Source organism: Alexandromys fortis, unplaced genomic scaffold (assembly GCF_014885135.2).
Source record: "Alexandromys fortis isolate MF-2015 unplaced genomic scaffold, M_Fortis_MF-2015_v1.1 scaffold_1, whole genome shotgun sequence".
Taxonomy (NCBI): domain Eukaryota; kingdom Metazoa; phylum Chordata; class Mammalia; order Rodentia; family Cricetidae; genus Alexandromys; species Alexandromys fortis.
Genome location: NW_026067927.1, coordinates 387958 through 409915, shown reverse-complemented (window position 1 = coordinate 409915; position 21958 = coordinate 387958). Strand labels below are relative to the sequence as shown.

At 34.9% G+C, this 21958-nt stretch overlaps 1 protein-coding gene across 10 annotated transcripts in view; it reads right to left on the bottom strand.

Annotated features, from left to right (window-relative positions):
• The window catches only part of Chd9 (chromodomain helicase DNA binding protein 9), a 219135-nt gene that overhangs the window by 64163 nt on the left and 133014 nt on the right, over positions 1-21958 (bottom strand). For all 10 annotated transcript variants that reach the window (XM_050143929.1, XM_050143928.1, XM_050143923.1 and 7 more), the window contains 9 exons: positions 16714-16825; positions 12785-12931; positions 12323-12391; positions 12189-12244; positions 11046-11163; positions 7621-7707; positions 6474-6611; positions 4705-4826; positions 1253-1496 (listed from right to left, as the gene is read on the bottom strand). In XM_050143929.1, coding sequence (XP_049999886.1) covers positions 1253-1496; positions 4705-4826; positions 6474-6611; positions 7621-7707; positions 11046-11163; positions 12189-12244; positions 12323-12391; positions 12785-12931; positions 16714-16825 — 1093 coding nt within the window. The remainder of the gene's footprint in view (positions 1-1252; positions 1497-4704; positions 4827-6473; positions 6612-7620; positions 7708-11045; positions 11164-12188; positions 12245-12322; positions 12392-12784; positions 12932-16713; positions 16826-21958) is intronic.

Genomic DNA, 21958 nt, shown 5'->3' with positions numbered 1-21958 from the left:
ATTGGAAGCTAATGTGGAAAAAGTCCCATGAGTTTAAGGACAGCCTGGCCATACAGCAAGACTCAAAAAATTATCATATCTCAAAAATAATAATAATTAATTTAAAAAGGTATATAATTATTTTTCTATTATGTTGAAGAGCTTTATAATTCTGCATTTGTTTAATAAGGGATAATATATTATGTAAGGGAATCAAACTAGAATCCATACTGTAAAAGTGCAAAGGAGGTAGTTTTTGACATGGCTGAGAAATAAATGATTGTATTTGTGCTCAATTTCACACACATGAAATAGTTTCAACTCTGTAAGCAGGAGGGAAAGTGATGTTATGCAAACAAATCTGTCTATGTCACTCATTTTCAGTAGGAAATAACAGAAAATCAGTTATAATTGGAAGCAAAAGCACAGGTTATGCACATTATCTTGCTTTAACTTCTACTGTCTTCATATGGTCATACTGCATAGTAATTACTTTAGAACAAAGCAATGAATGAAAGAAATATATTTAGAAGCTACTTAGGTAGCCAGTCACACTTGTTCTAATTAAAAGTATATTCAGTCTCAATTGAGTTTATTGATTTCTTTTTATTTCTGAATGAAGTCAGAAAAATTCATATTAACATTCAAGAGCACAACGTGGAACTCTATGTCTTCCAGGTTGTTTTGTCTCTGTCTCTTGTGATCAGAGAGAATCATACACGCTAGGCAATCAGAAGGAATCATAAAAGCTAGACAGGTGCTTTACTGTGGAGAGTCCCCTGTCAGGCTACAAACTAAATTAAACAACTCTAAAATATAAATATATTGAACATGAAAAAGAACTTTAGTCTCACATCAATACAAATTTAATGTCATCATAATCACCAAAAAGTAAGCATTTAAAGAAAGGGTAGTGGAGGAACAAGAGGGTGATCAAAGACAGTTATATCAAAAAATAACATATTTAAATAGTTAGAAAATTAAATTATTGTAGTTAAAAATTATAGGCAATAATCAATTTATACATTTGTATAAATCAATACTATGCTACAGTGAACTAGAAACAGTAAACTGACTTTAGTCATTGCTTTTAAGCAACTAAATTTATCACAATATAAATATGAATGAGCTTAACATAAAAGTATGAGATTAAAATCTACAGCAAATTATAAATTGTTAACATGTAATATTATCTTTATAAACTGTTAATATGTAATATTATCTTATTCAGCTGTGATCTTTTAAAAAATAAACAAAATCAGTAATAACACACCTGTGAATCCCTGAAGTACATCTCATATTGCTGTATCATCTGTCTGCTAATCAAGCTCCCGTGATAAACCACAACATTGATATCAGTCCACGTACGGAATTCTCTTTCCCAGTTGGCAATGGTAGACAGGGGTGCGATAATCAGGAAAGGTCCTTTTATACCAGTCAGAAGGATTTCGTAGAGGAATGTAATTGACTGGATGGTTTTGCCAAGACCCATTTCATCTGCTAAAATGCAGTTTCGTCTGAAATAAATAAATGCATTACCCATGCATACACACACTGGGCTTTTCTAAATACTATTGTTTTTAAAGATAAACATTTAAAAAGAAGTAAGAAAACAATGAAAATACTTTCATTATAAAAACATAAAAAAGTTGCTAATGCAGAGTACGGTAAAGATTACAATTTTATTATAATCCTATAAGGGAACATTAAAGACTTTTAGAGCTCAAATAAAGATATTGCCCAGTAAGTGTTTGATTTTAAGAGTGAGAAGACAAGAGCAAGGCATGTCAAATATTTAGGAAGTATTTATTAAACACCTGCTGCTATCTCAGGAAGTATGAGAAGATGGGACAGAAAAGAAAGAGAACATGTTCTCTGCCTTCTAGGGGCTTGTATCTATTAGAGAAGCAGACAAGCAATATACATAAATAAGTAGCCATGCAAGCTGCTACTGTAGAAAAATAAACTTAGCACTGGCTTTCATCAGTGGCTTCACATTAAAAGAGCCTACAGAGCTTCAACAACAAGCAAACAAGCAAACAAACAGGTAACCAGGTCTTTTCTCTATACATTCTGATTCTGTGTGTATGGAATAAGATCAAAAAGGGTGCGACTTCTAAAATAAATTCCACAGACAGTTTTTCTCTGTGGCCAGTGACGAGTATAAATAGTAAATGTTCTTACAGAAAATCAGAGGGATATGACAATAAATAATAATCTGGCTAGAGATTTAGGTCATTTTTTACAAAAATTTTCAAAGATCAAAACAAAGGGTCAAAAGTTTAAAAAAAAAAAAAAGTTCAAACCAGGGGACCAAAAGTTGCTTAATATGAACAACAAGGGAAAGGAGAAGGGAGGAGAGATTCGTGAGATAAGTCAGATCCAAGCATAGAAGATATTAGACATCATTTTATTATGCAAAGGTAGGCACTAAAAATCTTTCTAAAATACCACAACATTAAGTTTGTATTGTAAGTGCTATTCCAGTGCGATGGCAGATAGTAAAGTACTAGACGTTTGGGCCTACTTGGCAAGATACAGGGAAGAAAGTTCAGGCACAGGGACTTTGTAGTTAAGTAGTTAAGGCAGAACATGCCAAAGCTATGATGGCTTGGTCCTATTCACCAACTACATGTATGAGGTAACTACCAGACTTGAGTTTAGGTGAGTCAATTAATTGCGATATATTAACCATATAGAAAAATTGGAAAAGAACAAATTTGACATATAGAAAATAAAAAGATTAATTTTGAATCTATTATATACGTAGTGAAACTGCTGAATCATATTCAGACAGTTAAAGTAAAAAAATATGGAATCATAGCTCAAGGCCTTAGAGATAAAGTTATGGAGTCATTAAAATATTGGCTAGTCTAAAAGGGGAGTGTGTAGTGTGTCTGTTGAGATGGTTAAGGGAGAAAAAAATAAGGAATCTGAAAAATTAATTAAAGATTAAATCTAGGGCATGGTGTGTGTGTGGGGGGGGGAAATCAACAGATAAAACATAGAAGAGAACCCTGTTTAGCAAAGTGTTGAAATTATCACAGAGATGCTAAAGATCTTGGAGTCACACTGTAGAAGGTGGGGAAATAAGAATGGGAAGAAAGTCTAATGGAAGAAATGGCAACTTGTAAATATTTAACACAGGAGAAATGAACTGAAGGCTAAGAATATTCTATTAATTAGGAAATGAGAAATTTCAGAGAAAAACAGAAACAAAATCCACAGCTGAATAGAGATACATGCCTGTAATCCCAATGAGACTAATACAGGACTATCATGAGTTTGAGGCTAGCACAGTCTACACAGTGAGTTCTAGACCAACACAGGCTATCGAGTGAACAGAGAACCAAATTCCAGGCTGGTGCAGAATAAAAAGAAAAGTGGGGATGAGGAAGTGAAGCTCTAGTTTTTTGCATAGAGTTACAAGGGGGGCTTGAAGTAGTTAGTGGGAAGAGCAGAGTGAAAGGATTTAGTTTTCTATTTCATTTTTATAAATAAATACCCAAGCCATTCATAGACTTAGGCAAACAAGTCTTCCAGCATACATTGAAGATATAAAAGAGAAGGAGAGCTTACTGAAGACTGGACACAAGACAGCCTGAAGAGTTGAGGTAGCGTGAATTAATCGTGCTTGTGACACATGAGGTTAGAGCTATGAATGGCTACACTTAGAGAAGTGCTGAAGGACTGGACATGAAAATGGGCAAGAATTTGAGAATTCAAAGCCTACCGTCTCTGGTTTCTTTATGAAGCAGTCACATACAGAGAGTGACCAGAACAGAGAATGGAAGGGTAGAGGGAAAAGGTCAAAGGTTAAACCGGGCAATGTAAAAAGTGCAAAGGGGTACTAATGAGTGAGGAAAATTTAAAAAATGCAGTATTATTTTACCTGGAAGCTTCTCTTGAAGGAAATAATGATTAATATTTAGAAAGCATAAATCAGAAAAGAGAACACTGCATGGGCAAGTAGGTAATTCTCATGCCACCTAACTGAACCACGTAACTCTACATAAATAGTGAAACAACTCCGAAGAAAGAGGTGAGAATTAAAACAGGGAAAATGCATTTCCAAACAAGAACCATTAAATTGTTGCTATCATGTCTAGTAACAGAAACTTCAATGATAGTCTGCACACAGTACTATATGTAACACTTCATTCTCATTTATTGTATTATATTGTACTTCCTTTGAAATTATCTTCTTACCTCAATAAATTACTTGAGATTTGTTTTATAAAGCATTTTGAACAACTCAGAAAATGAACAATAACAAAGGGACATTCACTCGTATGTTCCCATAATTTTATGTCCACATAATTTTATGTGCTTACAGTCTATGTCATTTGAGGTTTAAATTAAATATAAGCACTCTATATAATTCTAATGTCTTAACATACAGTTCACTCTACAGATACAATCACTGACATAAATTGTATGTTGAAAAGCTAAAATAATGAATAGCTTGAGACTATTGTAAAGTTATTTCAAATTTAACTTTTAATCAACAAACATGTGGGTGTATATACTTAAAGGAGACAACATTAAGACTGGCATTCAAAATCATAATTTACATTATTTTTCTGAGATATCTTCATTATTAAATAATAAAGACTTTCCAGCACAAAAACAGCACAGCAACATAAGTACTTATTTTAATTAACACATTTTGGCATATACAAAAAAAAGGAATATACTAAAATCTTCTTACGCTATACTACATACCTATTATACCAATTGAACAAAAGCCAGTTGAGTCCTTCTAGTTGATATTCCCTGAGTTGATTACCATTTTTATAGTCCCTGGATTGATCTATTTTCTTCCAAATATTAGAGGGAGGACGATCCTTTGTGAACAAAAATAAAATGAATGATGCATTTCAGATGTTTATCTTCCACACAACTTACTCATGGCAAGAAACCTTGCTTTTAAAAGAACCTAGAAGCCAAAGCATACAGTATATGATGAAACTTTACCTAATAGTTAGCCATCAAATTAATTCTACTCAGAGGCTTCCAGAAAATAGAACAGTGAGGCACACCCTGAAATTCATCCTGTGAAGCTTTGATGCTAAAATCAGGTGACATTACATGAAAAGGAACTACGCACCAATATTCTTCAAGAACAGACATTTAAATTTTCTTAGCAGAATTTTCACTAAATGGACAAGTTTAAAAAGGACAATGCATTAAAACTAGAGTTTTTACAAGGACTAGCCAAGTAGGTTTAAAGTTTTAAATCAAACATTAAGGAAACAAAAGGAAATAAAGAGAATTCTAGTAGATACAGAAAAAGGCACCTAAAACAGGGACATGTTCTTTTGTAACAAAAAATATTATCAACACTGTATTAAAGGCTCAAATAAGTATAATTAAGCAAGGAAAAGAAAAAGCACCATGAAGGTGGGAGTTACAGAGCGTTAACCAGCTGGCCTACGGCAGTTCTGTGACTGCTTCCACAGAGCTCCACTGCCAAGCCCCCTCAGACACCAAGGTGTGAGCAGAGGGTGAGGAAGAATGCAGACTGACAGAGAAGAATGTGCAGCGCTCCAGAGTAGTAGCATACTTTAGCAATAATGCAATATATGCAGTAGGCCAGCCCCAGCTATACCACTTATAATACAGAACTAGCACAGTTAATCCAAGTAACCCATGCAATGAAAACATTTTAGGTTCTTAAAAGGAAATAAAGTTAATAAGGAAATACATGAATTGTATAGTTGTGAGTAATAACTGGCTTAGAGAAAATAATGAAAAGGTAGGTTTGATTTGAATGTTTGTTTAATGGAGAATTAAGAACATTAAGAGATGGAACTGAGAGTAAAGTGTGTATGAGTGATATGAGAAAGATAGTAGGAAACGTAAAGTCAGAGACAGGAAAACTGTGTAGGGTTTTTTTTTTTTTTTTTTTTTTTGCATTGTTGTGTTTTGTTTTGGGAGACAGGGTTTCTCTGTATAGCCCTGGCTGTCAAGAACTCACTATGTAAACCAGACCTGCTTCTGCTTCTGTTGGGATTAAAGAGGTGCACCACCACCACCCAGCCAGGGAGAATCTTAACTGGAGTTGGTGGGAATGGAATTTATATCTTGGTGGAAATGGAATTTATAAAAAGATACTTGCTGAAATTTTAAGGGCACATTTATTCAAATAAGTTATATTTCTAACCCACAAAAACTATATAAGGACTCAATATTCAATGAAGCATTATTTATAATAGCAAAAACAAAACCCAGGATTATCTACCAACAGAAAAGGCTTAATTAGTTGCATGAGACATTATGCAGCAATTTAAAAGAATACTGTATCAATTATACACCAAGGACTATATTAACTGAAAGTTAGGGCTGTGGATCTAAGAAAGAAGTATGTGTGGTTCGGAAAAGCTTTGGTTGTGAATACATGTGCCACAAAGACACAAGAATTGAAGATAACCTTAACCCTGCTAAATACAAAGTGCTAAGATCTTAAGAAGCCACTCAAGAAAGGCTCTCACCAAATGTCTTGTGTCAGGCCTTGAAGCTTGCAGTTGTTCAAACTCTTCAATTTTTGCAAGATCCACATCTTCTTTTAATTCCCAGGTACTATCTTCATATGGCAATGAGCACCATTTTACCAAGTAGTAAATAACAGACTAAGAAAAAAGTTGTTTTTTATTTTACCACTTGTAAAGAAGTAAATAGTTTAATTATAAAATGTTTATAAAACAACTTAAATATATATTAACGTCCATCAATAAAAACAAAGAAACCATTGTTGCGGGGGGGGGGGGGGGGGGGAAGGGGTTGATTTGAGACAGGGTTTCTCTGCCTGTAGCTTTGGCTGACCTGGAACTTGCTCTGTAGACCAGGCTGACCTCAAACTCAGAGAGATCCACCTGCCTCTGCCTACCAAGTGATGGGATTAAAGGAGTGCACCACCACTGCCTGGCCAAAGTAATCATTATTTTTTAAAAAATTTATGTGTATGTCTGGGTGCCTGTATGTATGTGTACCATGTGCATGCTAGGTACCTCCAGGGATCAGAAGAAGGTATCAGGGCCTCAGACACTGGATTTAGGCAGTGGTAAGGTACCATGTGTATGCTGGGGACTGAAACTGGGTCCTCTAAAATGTGGCTTAGGCATTAGGTTTTTATTTAACAAGTGTATTATTAGGCTTGAATATTTGGAAATTTTAAGGTATTTCTTAGAAAAAAATTTAGATTTATTTTACTTCATGTATATGAGGTTTGCTTACACATATGTATGTGTTCCAAGTATACAAGTTGTACCCATGGAAACCAGAAGATGGCACTGGAATTCTGTACCATGTAGGTTCTGGGAACTGAACCAAGGTCCTCTACAAGAGCAGCCAGTGCTCTTGACTTATTTCCATATCTCTTAGAAACATTTTCCCCCGATTTTTATTTATTTTAAAGTCTATTTTTCTCTTCACATATACTGTGTACCATGTGTGTACCTGGTGCTCTTGGAGGCCAGAAGAGGCTGTTGAATCCCCTGAAACTGGAGTTACAGACAGTGGGAGCCACAATGACCATGTGGGTGCTAGGAATTGAACTGGATTCTCTAGAAGAGCAACCAGTGCTTTTAACTGCCAAGCCATCTCTCAGCCCCTTAGAAACTACTTTTACTGAGTAATTACCTCACCAGTATCCTTATCTTCACAAAAAGAAACTTCCAATATTCTGTCTACTTCAACGTAGTCTGGGTTAAAGGGCTCTTCTTCCATCTAAAATTAAAAAATTAAATTTAATGATATCTGAGGAAAAAGTAGAAAGACATAAATAAAAATACATCTGTTTAACTGCAGTTACATTTCTAATATGCAAAATTCTTCCAATTTAATTTTGAAAAGCTATAAAGGAAATTATAAAGCACCAAGTTGTAAATAATACAGGCAAACTAACAGGACTAGAGAATAATACATTCCAGGTAAGTGACCTACTCTAGCAGATACGTTTGTTGAAAGCTCTAAACACAGACTGTGACTCTCATTTGCAACTCTGCTTTGGTACTACGATGTGAAGGAAGACCAATGACTCCACACACTGTCTCACACTGCAGCTGTCATTTTTATCAGACTCCTCCCCTCTATGCAGGGTCTTTTCTTACTATGCACTTATCTATGTGGCTACTTCAAAATCAGCTGCACCCATTCTCTTCAACCTGTGTGTATCCTATATTCTTTAGCTGGTAAGTGGAAACACAGCTCTCTCTGCTCCACATTCACAGGTGCCAAAATGGAGAAGTGATGATAGATTGTTTTTCCTTCCTTCACCCTGTGAAGCTAATAAATTGGAAATTTTGTAGTGGTCATGGTATGCATGCCTATTATTCCAGCACTTCAGAGCCCGAGGAAGGAGAATCTCTTGAGTTCGAGGCCAGCCTAGTCTAATAAGAGAATTCCAGAACAGCAAGGATTACAAAGAGAAACCCTGTCCCAAAATATTCAAAATTAATAAATCAATAAATTGGTGATTTATACATCCTATCTGTGTGTGTGAACTTGCATGCATGCATAAAACTGGGTTTTGCTATATTGCCCAAAGTGAGTGCAAAATCATGATCCTCTTAAATTAAGTGGTATTACCGTCATTTGATAATGTCAGGTTTTTACAGATTCTGTGTAAGTGTATACAATGCTAAACTCAGAGTCTTGGGTATGTTAATACATGTACTCTACCACTGCAACACACACATATATACACACATATATATATACCTCAGTCTCTCTGTTTGGCTTTGGTTTTATGAGACAGGGTTTCTCTGTGTAATGGCCCTAGGTGTCCTGGAACTAGCTCTTGTAGACCAGGCTGGCCTCAAACTCAGAGAGCTGCCTGCCTCTGCCTTCTGAGTGCTGGGATTGAAGGCGTGCACCACCACCTGAATGCATTTTTTATTGGGGGGCGGGGCGTGTTGAGACAGGGTTTTTCTGTTTAGCCTTGGCTGTCCTGGAACTTACCCTGTATAACAGGCTCACCTGAAACTCAGATTCACCTGCCTCTGCCTCTCAAGTGCTGGGATTAAAGGTGTGAGCCACTAGCGCCCAGCTACAGTCTCTCCTTTGAAAACTAATTCAAATCAGACCTATCTCATCCTCACTGCATCATGTCTTCCATGAATACTTTAAACCTTTATAGATCCATTTCCTTTTGTATGTCTGAGTGTTTTGCCTGAATGTATGTAATACACACTATGTGCACGTCTGGCACCTACAGATAACAGAAATTTATACCTATTGCCTTGCATAAAACTCAAGTGCAAATGGATCAAAAACCTCAACATAAAACCAAGCACACTGAACCCCATAGAAGACAAAGTGGGAAGTACTCTTGAACACACTGGCACAGGAAACCACTTCCTAAATATAACTCTAGTAGCACAGTCACTGGGAGAAACAATTAACAAATAGAACCTCCTGAAACTGAAAAGCTTCTGTAAAGCAAAGAACACAGTCAACAAGACAAAATGACAGCCTACAGAATGGGAAAAGATCTTCGCCAACCCCACATCTGAGAGAGACGTGATCTCCAAAATATATAAAGAACTCAAAAAAACTGGACACCAAAATACCAAATAATCCTACTTATATATGAGGTCCAGATCTAAACAGAGAACTCTCAACAAACAGGTCTCAAATGGAGTATTAGTGGTAAACAAATAATGACATCTTGAAATTCTCAAACAAACAAACAAAACGAGAAAAAGCCATAATGAGTGAGGTAGCCTAGACCCAGAAAGACAAATATAGTATGTACTCACTCATAAGCAGACATTAGACATAAAGCAAAGGATAACCAGCCTTCAGCCAACAGACCCAAAGAAGCTAGACAACCAAGAGGACCCTAAGAGAGACATACATGGGTCCACATAGGAAAGACAGAAAGACAAGATATTCTGAGTAAATTGGGAATGTGGGGGACATGGGGAGGGTAGAAAGGGAGAGGGGAGGAAGGAAGTGGATTGGGAAAAAATGTAAAGCTCAATAAAAAGAAAGTACTGGTATAATAATTAATGAAATGTAAATAATGCTTATTAATAAAATAATAATTGTACTATATTTATATGAAAGAACAAATACTATTCTGTTCAAATGTGTCAGGAAAAAAATTCCTGTGCATGATAGGAAAAATGTTGAGAATTAAAGTGAATATAAAAAATTTAGTTAAAATTCATGTGAGAATTTGTTGTGTTATTTTAGTAAATATTTTGTTCAACATAAAGTTTAACAAACCTTAAAAAAAACACAAAACCACAAAGTCGAGAGGTAGTGGTACACACAGAGGCAGGATGACCATTCTGGTCTACTCATAGCCAAGTGTACACAGACCAGCTGGGGCAAAACAGTGAGATCTGGCCAAAAATAAATAAAGATATAAAAGGAATTAAAAAAAAATTAGAGAAGGACATCAGGCCATTCAGTGAGGCCTGGAAGAGAGAGAAAAAAAAAACCTTTTCAATGATGCCATATATACTTACACCAAAGTTCATGATAAATATGTAATATGTCTCATCTAATAAAAATTATGCTTCCCACTTACTTGCTGCATTATTACTTTCATAACTTGAAGAACACGCTGAAAAATATCTTGTGATATTAACATATCCATGTTCAACTCTAATCAACAAAATGTATGCTAATTTAAAAATACAAGCATTAGCTACCACTGAATTATTGTGTTTTTAAAATATCTTTTAAAAGACAACACTCACAAGGTAGCCCTGGCTAACCTGAAACTGCTATGGAGACCAAGCTGGCCACAAACTCAGAGAGATGTTCCTGCCTCCTAAGATGAAAGACATGTGCCACTATGCCTACTTATTATGGCTCTTATTCCAGGAGTTTCCAAGCTAATTTTGGGAAGAGAAAAACACATGTAGATAACATTTACAATCAACTATTAACACTGGAAATGTAAAAAAGTAGTATTTTGTTTTATGGTTCTGAGACCAGAATTCAGGGTTTTGAATATGCTACACAAATATTCTACCACTTAACTACATTGCAAGCTCCATCCTTAAAATTATGATAAACAAAACCAAATTTGGTAACGCTTTTTTCCTTACATCTGCCAAAAAATGTGCCCTCTGTGCTTGTCTTAGCTTGAATCGTTTGATTTTTTGCTGGATCCTTTTATCTTTCAAAAGTTGCTGTTCTGTGGCCCATTCACAGTGGAGATAAGAGCTAAAAGTTTTATAAAAACAATACATTAGCATGATAGAAAAAACTGTTTCTTCATATGCACATTTATTATAATTTCCAATACAAATATACTACCTTTAATTTTACATTTAAGTATTCACTTCATTCAATTTCATAGATTATATAAGACTAATAAAACAGCCATTTTGATACTGGAATGCTAAAGGAACTGTAGTCAAGGAATCACATATGGATTTATCATATGGAAACAGTGACAAGCTGACCAGAAACTGCTTCTGCAATATGACTTATTATTTTATTATATCGATTTTCTGATGATCAAAAAGTTATGTGTATTAGAGCCAACATCATTTTCTTTGAAAAATTTAATCAAAGTATGGAGATAAACTAGAAACTACACAAAAAGAATACATTATCTTATAACTGCTGACTCCATTGATTTAATTCCCCTACAACCAATACAAAAACTTAAAATATTAAAGTCAAATCATCATTGTATACATCTGATGCAGCAACCTACGATCAACTGTTGTATATTAAAACAATAAAACCTTAAAGGCTCAAAACAGAAAAGAGATAAGTACCTATAATTTATAAAATTATATTTTATAAAGATTCTTGTGTTTTGATATAATTTCAAAAAAAAATCACTCTCGACACGAAAAGGTTTTTGTTTGTTGATTTTTTATTTTTTGGATTTTTTTTTTTTTTGGTTTCTTTTGTTTTTAGAAGCAGGGTTTCTCTGTGTAGCCCTGGCTATCCTGGGCCTAGTACTATAGACCAAGTTGGCCTTGAACTCAGATATCTGACTCCCAAGTGTTGGAATTAAAAGACATTTGTTACTACACCTGGCCATAAGAGGTTTTCAAATACAGCCTTTATAGTTTTTAATGACTGAGTTCTTATAGTTATAAGTAATAAACATTTTCATTAAAATGCAGATAAAATGAAAATTTTAAATGAAAATTGTAACTCATTATACTTACAAATTAAGTAATTCATATTTGACTAAACACCATTTCATAATTTTTAATTCAAATACTTACTAATTTTTGTATTTCACAAAAAATTCTTCTATATCAAGCATAACTCCAGGTGATATCTAAAAAATTAAAATTAACAACTGTGATTCAAACAGGACACAAAATATAAGTATAAAGCACATTGTACCATTACTTACTTCCTTTTTTACAATTCTAGAAGATAGTATTTTGTCTACAATTGCTGCATCTTCTTCACTTGGATTTTCCTATAAGGAGGAAAAATACATGACAAAGTATATTCTCAAAAAATAATCATCATTTAACAAATACCAGTGTAGCGCTAAGATTGAGCACTATGTGAAATGTTAGTGAGAAAAAATAAAAAAGAAAAGAAGCCCTATCATTACTCCCTTGTCATCATCAGCATGATCATTTTAGGAACCGCACTGACCTCCATCTCCCAACCCCTCCACTATCACCATTTCCACAGTACCACTGAGGAAATTCAGGTATATAGGTTTCAACTTAAACAGACAGAAGCTAAATGTTAGGTTCATAATATATACAAGAAAAATAAAAACTAGAAGTAAAGACTATGTGGTAATATTTTAACTGGGCAGCATGAATTCCTGGTGTGGTAATTTAAACTGCAGTCTTACCACAAACAACTGCAAAGGCTGTTCACCAGGCAGAGGAGCTGAATTCTTTTTTGTCTTTACAGCGCCTTTGACCTCCTCTTCAGACTGTTTTCCCTCTGCATCTTCTGCATATTTTTTTCTTTTAATTTGTCGATTTGATCTTCTTTTCTGTAATGAATCATAAAGATCTGATTTATATAAATTATTTTTAAAATCTTATGCAGAGATACAAAGAATATTACTCTTTATGTTGGTGATTTCTTAGAAAAAAATCAAAAATATATGCAACATTCCTCACTTTGTCTTTTTCTGACTAAAGGCGATAACATGCCCATGGCCACGAGTTCACACTCTCCCAAAAGCATTCCCTCCCATAATTTCAAATATAAATGTTTAGTGACACCTTTGTTTATTTTCCTTTATAAGTTAAGAAAACAAATATCTATTTTTATTTTGAACTAGTTCACAGCTTGGAAAGGCAGTGTTCTATCAGTAATATCTTTATTGGTAGATTAGTTTTCTTTAGAAACAATTACAAAAATAAAAGGCTAACTTATTTAGTTATTAATTTACTCCTTAAACAATATACATTTTAAACTACAAATAATTTTATTCATTTGCCCCAAACCTAAAAGTTGTATTGAATGGTTATTTGTTAAATATTTGGGGCAAAAACACAGAAGAAATTAAGTTCTCTAAAGCAGTGGAAATGTTTAAGACAGAAAATAAAATGTTTTAGATTAAATATATAAAATGATTCTGTTTAATTTATTTTAAATGAAGTACTAATTGTTTAACTAGCTTTACTAGTTTCTTTATATTTAAAAAAGGAAAATCATACATTAGAAGTATTTTTAAAGGTAGTACTTGTAGTAACAGGTCTTTTTAATAGTCTAATTTTAAATCAGAACCAACCACCTAATTTACCTAATATCAGTTTTGACAGTTTATAATTAAAGGAGAATTTTTCAAAACAAAGTTACACAACTTTTGACGTTTTCACTTAAAAAAAAAAAAAACCCAAAGCCCAGGTTGTTTCAGATTGTATTTTCATGAACTTTGGGGGTGGAGGGATCACAACCAACTAGTCCACTGGGCATCAGCAGTCTACTGCATGAATCCAATCCTTCTTGCTTTTCCTGTTCCATTTCCTTTTATGCACAGTAATTTTCCTGACATTCCTGAAAAGTGGAGCTAAAAAATAGCCCATATACTTTACATATGGTTTCTGCAATATATCTGTGTGAGAACTTTTTCATTATTTTCACAACCACAACAAAACTAACTCTAAAAGAATCAGCTGAATCTGTGTAGCAGTAAGAGGTTTTATTGTACTAAGTTTGCAGTGGTTATGGCTTTGTAAAATCATGCCTCTTTGTCTTTTGAGATGAGCAATACCGCAAAAAAAAAAAAAAAAAAAAAAAAGAAAGAAAGAAAAAGAAAGGTAATAGGTGGGTAGCCAAATTCCATGCCTTTTGTCTGGGTGGGACATCATCTGCTTATACTGTCCATTGGTGGGGAAAGGGTTCTACTGGAAATCAAGCCGGTGTGAGGCAAAACTTTATGACTAAGTCAATAACTCCCAGCCTTTCTGTTGGACATAAATACATTTATAGATGTTGTTTGTTTGTTTTAAAGACAGGGTTTCTCATGTAGCCCTGTCTGTCTTGGAACTCGCTCTTTAGACCAGGATGGCCTCACACAGAGATCCTTTGGTGCTGCCTCCCATGTTCGGGGATTGAAGGTGTGCTCCACCATGCCTGGCCTCACATTTACTATACTTTGTTAATAGAAGAGACAGGAAGGTAATATATAACCATAATAAAAAGACTACAAGAAATCTACTTTTTTCACATACTAATTTGAAAAACACATGAAGTTTTCATTGTTCCCTAGAGGAAAAGTTCTATAAACTTATGTAGGCTAAATGTATGTTTAGAATTCTATTACAACCATCATAAAGATCGTAATGTTCAAAATAGTTCAAATTAGTACTCAACTTGCATTTATTATAATAAAACATACATGAATTATCAAAGTTTCACTACACATGATTTCTAAATAATTAAGCTTGAGAGTCATTCCATTTTTGTAAGATCTTATGACATATTTTCAACCATCTTACAGTTTCCTCTCTGGTTACTTGGCTACTTATTGGTACTCTGAAATGCCCACTGATCTTTAGTAAGAAGTAAATAAATGGTGTGAAAATTTCCTTTACAGTCACAAAAATGTACAGATAACTTTGCAAGATAAAATGAGGGTTACTTATAACAAATGGTTCTTTCATCTTATGAAGAGTTTATCAGCCTAATTAATTGATTTGAAATTGTGGATAGAAGCCTGCAGATGGTCTCATCCTAAATCATATTAGATGACGTATAGAGCAGCACATTTTAGGTAAAGTCAAAGAATTCCTAACTTTTATAATTATCAAAAACATCTCCATGTTTTTTAAAACAGTAACATGTTCTCTCTCCTAGTTTATTTCTAGCTTTTCTCCTCCTATATGAAAGGCTTTGCAGATTAGCTCACTGCACTAACAAAGATGAATAGAGAAAGCACAGGATTTATGTTTTTAAGTAACTAATACTTTGTTATGGTAGAATTAGAACCCCATAAATATTTATCATAATATGCTGCAGGGGTATTTATAAAAACATAAGGTCTCTAAATTTAGACTAACTACTAAAGTACTCTATCAAAATTAAAGATATAAAATTAAACATCACATTCATGATTCTAGATTTCTCTGTCTCTAGAATTTAATTCAACTTTAAGAGTCCATCTTGACAATCCACTGTTGTCACTGAAAGCTATTTCTTCATTTGTAAAATGACACAACCAAATATATCATAATAAAGATTTATACTTATTAGAAAATATACGTTCTCTTTTTATTTTGTTAAAGAAACACACTTGTCAAAGCAACCTAACACTACAGTGAAAAAAGGAAGCTATGTTTACAAAGAACTGTACTACTGTTTCACTGTTTGGTAAATTACAAACTGGAAAAGATGGCCACCATTTTTCTAGTAAAAATTAAATTAAAAATTCTGATACTGAATAAGTTAAGTATAAGTTTACCTAAGTTAAGGATAGCATATGAAGAAAAGGCCAGGCCATATATTAGGAGCTTTGATCACTGCCCTTACCTCAACTCTTGCAGCAGCCCAGGAGCCTTGAGCCACTACTCTCCCATTGGATAAGAAGCTGCATAAGGAAGAAGAAAGGCCATTCAGGGGCTTTCTGGCCCCATAATTCAACAATTGCCACCACCCCTACGGCCTACAGTAGTATTTTAAGTATTAGAAAGCAGAGGGTGGCCTGAATTATTATGACCTTCACTACAGATGTATCTATCTATCTATCTATCTATCTATCTATCTATCTATCTATCTATCTATCTATCTATTTGTATATCCCCATAGGATTATTTTGATATCTACCTATGTTTTAAAGGCAAGATGCACAATATTTATGTCTGTTAGGATTTTTAGTATCATAGGTTATCTCTTCTTCAACACGAGCAGACAAAAAGTATTGACTCTAGGAATGAGTCAATCCATTTGTTCTGTGATTTGTATTATTTTTAAAATTACTATCTCTAATATTAATTTCATTCAAAGGACTCTGTAGGTCCAGGATTCCACTGGATACTGCTTTATGTTAAAAGTCATCCAGGACTTATGGCATTTAACCTCTCAGACTTTCAGTTTCGCTACTGAAAAATGAGGGGTTTAAGGAAGGCAGATAAATTTCCTCCCACATCTAATATTATATGGTAATAGTCTAGAAGTATATTGGAATAATGCTATCCTACAAGATTTACTATAAAATAAATTATATTATTATCACTTAACTAGAGTGTAAATATCCAAGAGGCAATAGTATACTCCCTAAATAATTCTAACAGTGCTCCATTTCTCAGACTAGAAATCCATACTCACTTGAGAATGCTGGTCTTTGCACGTGTGCTGGGACACCTGCTCCACATCAGAGGGCTCATCGGAAGACTCATTCTCTCTTTTCTGTTTCTTACCCAATGTAATAATGAGTTTGCTGTTTCAAGAAGAAAGAAATTAGCATTCAGAACCCTGTCTTTTCCATTTTTGGTGACAAAGGTTTCCATGATAAACATAATTTTATATTGTACATGTCTAACCAAATATGTTAATTAAGCTGAAATCCATATAGATATTTTCAAAACATACTCTTATAATTGCTTATAACACAGGGAAGAAGTCAGGTCCTAACATGGCTTCTTAGGCTCTGAATGTACTTTTCATGGGAAAATTTCAAGTCACAGAATAACAATAAAAAGAATTTATTATTGTGCAGATTCAGAAATGGGGACTCTACTTCCTGTCTAGGGAGAGACTTCTCATTGCACTTGAATACCATCCTCTCCAAAAGCCTTTGCTTCTTTCTAACCACAGTAATGTCTCCTGTACTGCAGACAATCTGACATCCAACTATTTGCTAACATTTTAATGTTATGTCAGAGCTTATCAAACCTATACCATATGCACCTAGGATTAAGATATATTACACAATTCACATAGTATGTGTCAGTATAACTTTCTGTGTTTACATTTAATATGACACACATATCAAATATACATCTTTAAACTAAATCTGTTTTCTTGCAAGACAAGTACCAGGATTCTAGATTTCATTATCTGTCTCAATAGTGCCATTACTAAAGTACCATATTAATCATAAACAATGTTACTAAACAGCAAAATTCTCCTTTAGATATCTCTATTTCTAAAACTAAAAACTCCTTCAATATTTCCATATATGGTGCATCAAATAGATCCAAATCCTTAACAATTATTTACCAATTTTGGAAGTTATGAACATAAGATCATAGATTCAGCAACTTGGACCCTCAACATTGAGCAAATTACCTGATCTCTTGTCTTTTCTGTGTACAAGACAAAGAAAATATAATAGTTGCCTCCCTTACTGTTAAGTAAGTGACAATATTTGTTTTATGGTTTGAATTTTAAAAAGTCCCAAAAATGTTAGATTAAAGGTTTGGTCCTTAGCTGATGGCGCTACTAAGATGAGGTGGTGTTTATCACTAAGGGTGTTCCTTGGAACCCAGGCTCCCTCCGTCCTCTCCATCTGCCTCTCATCTGACATGAGTAGATTCCTCTTCCACATGCTCCCAGCTAAGACGTTCTGCCCCTTCACTGGTCCACAACAACAGCCAGTGCCTCTGAACTGAAACCTTGGAACCCATGAGACAAAACTAATCTATCATTTCAAGAGGTTTTTGGCTTTTTTTAAATCACAGATGCTTTGTCCCAGCTATGGAAAGCTAATATATTTACTCACAACATAATCTTGACAAATAGTAATAGTAAGCTAATAGAAACTACAAATTATATCAGTTGCAAAATAACAGTTTAACCTTACAGCATCATAGTGGCGCGGGGGCCATGACAAAAATGCTACAATGGAGGTTAGCACAGAATCCAGTGTGACTATTTACATTTATGGAATAATAGAGGAGGCACTAGAGAAAAGATAGACTTTGAGGTGTTGACTCAATGACAAAAAGGAAGTTAGCAGGCAGTGAGGAGGCAATGGTGCATCCCAGACAGGAAGATGCACAGAAAGCGAGGAAAATGTACAGCAGGAATAATGAGTAGAACACAAGGAAAGAGAAAGTGAGGGCGGGACAATTATACAGTGAGGATCACAAAAGGCCTTGTAACGACAGCAAAGACTAACATTTTGAAGTTCAAATCAGCTTTTATGTTCTATAGAATAAAACACTACCTAAAGAATAGGTCCTGAAATATATGAGTGAATTTAAAAAATATATATTAAGGGATAGGATTTTTTTTTTGGATGGGATAAAAATTTTTAAAAAAGGGAGTACTGTGACCAGAAGGAGCGAAGTGCAAGCCAGAGGCACGACTGCTCATATAAAGCAGACAACAATCTAGGGCCACAGCACTGTGAATGAAGCGTGAAGAAAGCATAATCTTTTATTATGGGTGGAAAGCTGACAAGATAGTCTCAAAGATGTGTCATAACAAAAACTTGCAGATGACTTTTTGCCCTCTGATTTGACATGTTCAACAAGACAATGTTAATTCTTACTTGTCTTCTAACTAGCATTCTTGTGAATATGTAAGAAAAAAAGTAAACAAGAGGAAAAGTATAGTTACTTTTTGAAGCCAGAAAAGCAAAAGAGATAAAGAATAATCTGAACAAAATGAAGGAACCATCCATAGTTATACTTCTTCCGTCTTGCCACTTTCATTGCTTATTTCCTCTTTTACTTAGGCATTTTTCTTTCTGTTTTCCCTCCTAAAACACAAAGTTGCCCAAAAGCCATATTTACTATCTGTTGTGACATCATCTGGGTCTTCTCCTCCTTTACAGTTTCAATGTCATTTCATTTTCATTTCTCAATCCAAAATAACCTCAATTCATAGAACTAAGGTTTATATTCACGGCTTCCACTTACTCAGGGCTGTGGGTTAGCTTCTTTGCTAACTTTAAATGTTCTCTTTTATTTGATGCTCAGATACACAGGCAAGGAGTATAAAAAGACCAAAATGAACTTAGAAAAGATAAGTAATTTGTTCAAAATACTGTAGATTAAGAATTAAGAGAATTGGGGGTAGGGAAGGCCAGAGAAATAGTTCAGTTGTTAAAAGACCTGGAATCAATTACCAGCATCCACCATGGCAGCTCACAACTGTCTATAAATCCAGTCCCAAGAAAACTTATATCCTTTTCTGCACATGGTGTGCCCACATACACCCATATACACACAATAAAAATAAAGGAAAAAAAAACAGAGACAGACTAGCAACATGGTTCAGTGAGGAAGGCTTCTTGCTCACAGACAGCTTGAGTTCAATCCCCAAGACCACATGGTGGAAGAAAGGAACAATTCCCAAGTTGTCCAATGAAATTCACTTTTACACCATGGCATCCTTGTATTCTCCACCCACACAAAATAAGTAAAATTTAAAAAACTTAATAGTCAAAAATTAAATATTACCCACTCTAAAGACTGAAGTACTACAATCTGTAGCAGCAAACAACCTTTAAAATACAAGAGCCAGCTGGATGGCAGTGGCGCTTTGCTTTAATCCCAGCACTTGAGAGGCAGAGGCAGGTGGACGGTCAGTGTTTAAGAGCACTTGTAAGATCTCGGTGCAATTCCTAGCACTCACATGGCAGCTCACAAACACCCATAACTCTAGTTTCAGAAGGAACATGATACACAGACACACATGGTGAGAAAAACACACATACATATAAAATAAGTTTGTTTTTTTTTTTAAAAAAGGGCCCTCCTCACAGGTGGTTGTGGCATATGCCTTTAATCCCAGCTCTTGGGAAACAGAGACAAACGAATCTCTGTGAGTTTTCCTCTACCTACTGTTTAAGCTTTTGTCTTTTTCAAACTGTTGTCGAACCTAAATTTATCTATAGTCACAAACCATGTAACATTTCAGCCATCAATGGTCTTCTAAGATTACAGAGAAACTGAAGTATTCCTCTTGCATACTGACATGCACTTGTGGTACTGGTGTAAGCCAGCTACTGTTCTGCACAGCACTGTGATCAGACACAGAATATAATTCTCTATGACGGTTGTAAAAATGTATTGATTGATGCATTTACGGCACTTTTTATCATTAAGTGTACTTCTACATATTTGAAAAAAAAATGTGAGCTGGCAAGATGAAGACCCCTTGCTGACAGGTCTAACAACCTGGGTTTAATCCTTAGGAACCACCCAGTGGAAGGATAGAACTGAATCTCTCAAATTGTCCTCTGATCTCCACGCACATGCTATGGCACATATGCACTCACACACATACATATGTACACAATAAATGTGAAACATTATTAAAGAACATATTTGCTACAAAATAATACGTTAGCAGCAGACTCTTACATCTTATATTTCCTGATTCTCTACACAATACTGAGCCAGATACGGTGATGCATGCCTATAATCCCAGCACTTGGGAGGCAAAAGGCAAGCAGATCTCCCTGAGTGAGAGAGCCAAACCTGGTTTATATGTTGAGTTTCAGACCAGCCAGGGCTACATATGAGACACTGTCTCAAACAAACAAGCAACCTTGGACAAAGACAGACATTTAATCATTTTTTTAAATTATAAATGACTATAAGGGGCCAGAGAGATGGCTCAGTGGTTAAGTGCTCTGGCTGTTCTTTCAAAGAACCTGGGTTCATTTCCCAGCACCCAGATGGCAGCTCACAATTTGATGCCATCTTTGGCTTGCAGGAATACATACCCTAATGTGGTAGCATATATTTCAGATCTAGTCGTTTACTGAGCTTAAATCTTAAATTTTTACATGTCTTCTCTGTTTACAAATGACAGTTTCATAATAAAAAGTTATTCTGATATTTGAAATAATTTTTGATTATCTTAATTGTAGGTAGAAGCATATATGTATGTGTGTGTATACACACACACACACACACACACACACACATATAGATGAAGATTTAAAACCATGATTACTTACATGGAACACTACAGAGGCAGGAAGAATTGGAATGTGAAGCAAGTCTGACTACATAGCAAGACCCTGTCTTAGAGTGGCTGTTAAAACAGAGGCAAAAAGAAAAACAGTATTGAAAATGGAGCTAGTGGATTAGTTAACGGTGGAATATTCCATTACACTGTGTGACTACATGTTGCTGTGACTGGTTTAATAAAGAAGCTCACTGACCAATAGTTGACAGGATAAGATTCGACTGGAAAACCAGATTAAGGATACTGGGTAGTAGGACATATAGGAGAGGTAAAAACCATGAACCACAGGTGAACACACAGATTAATTGAAATGGGTTAAGTTAATTTAATTTATGCTAGTTAGTAATAAGCCTGAGCTAGGGGGCCAAACATTTATGCATTTATAATTAATTTTAAGTCAGCCTCTGTCTCTCTGTCTCTCTCTCTCTCTGTGTCTCTCACTCACTTTTTCTGAGACAGTTTCTCTGTAGCTTTGGAGCCTGTCCTGGAACTAGCTCTTGTAGACCAGGCTGGCCTCAAACCACAGAGATCCATCTGCTTCTGCCTCCCAAGTGCTGGAATTAAAGGCATAAGCCACCACCACCTGGCAATTCTCTCTCTCTCTCTCTCTCTCTCTCTCTCTCTCTCTCTCTCTCTCTCTCTC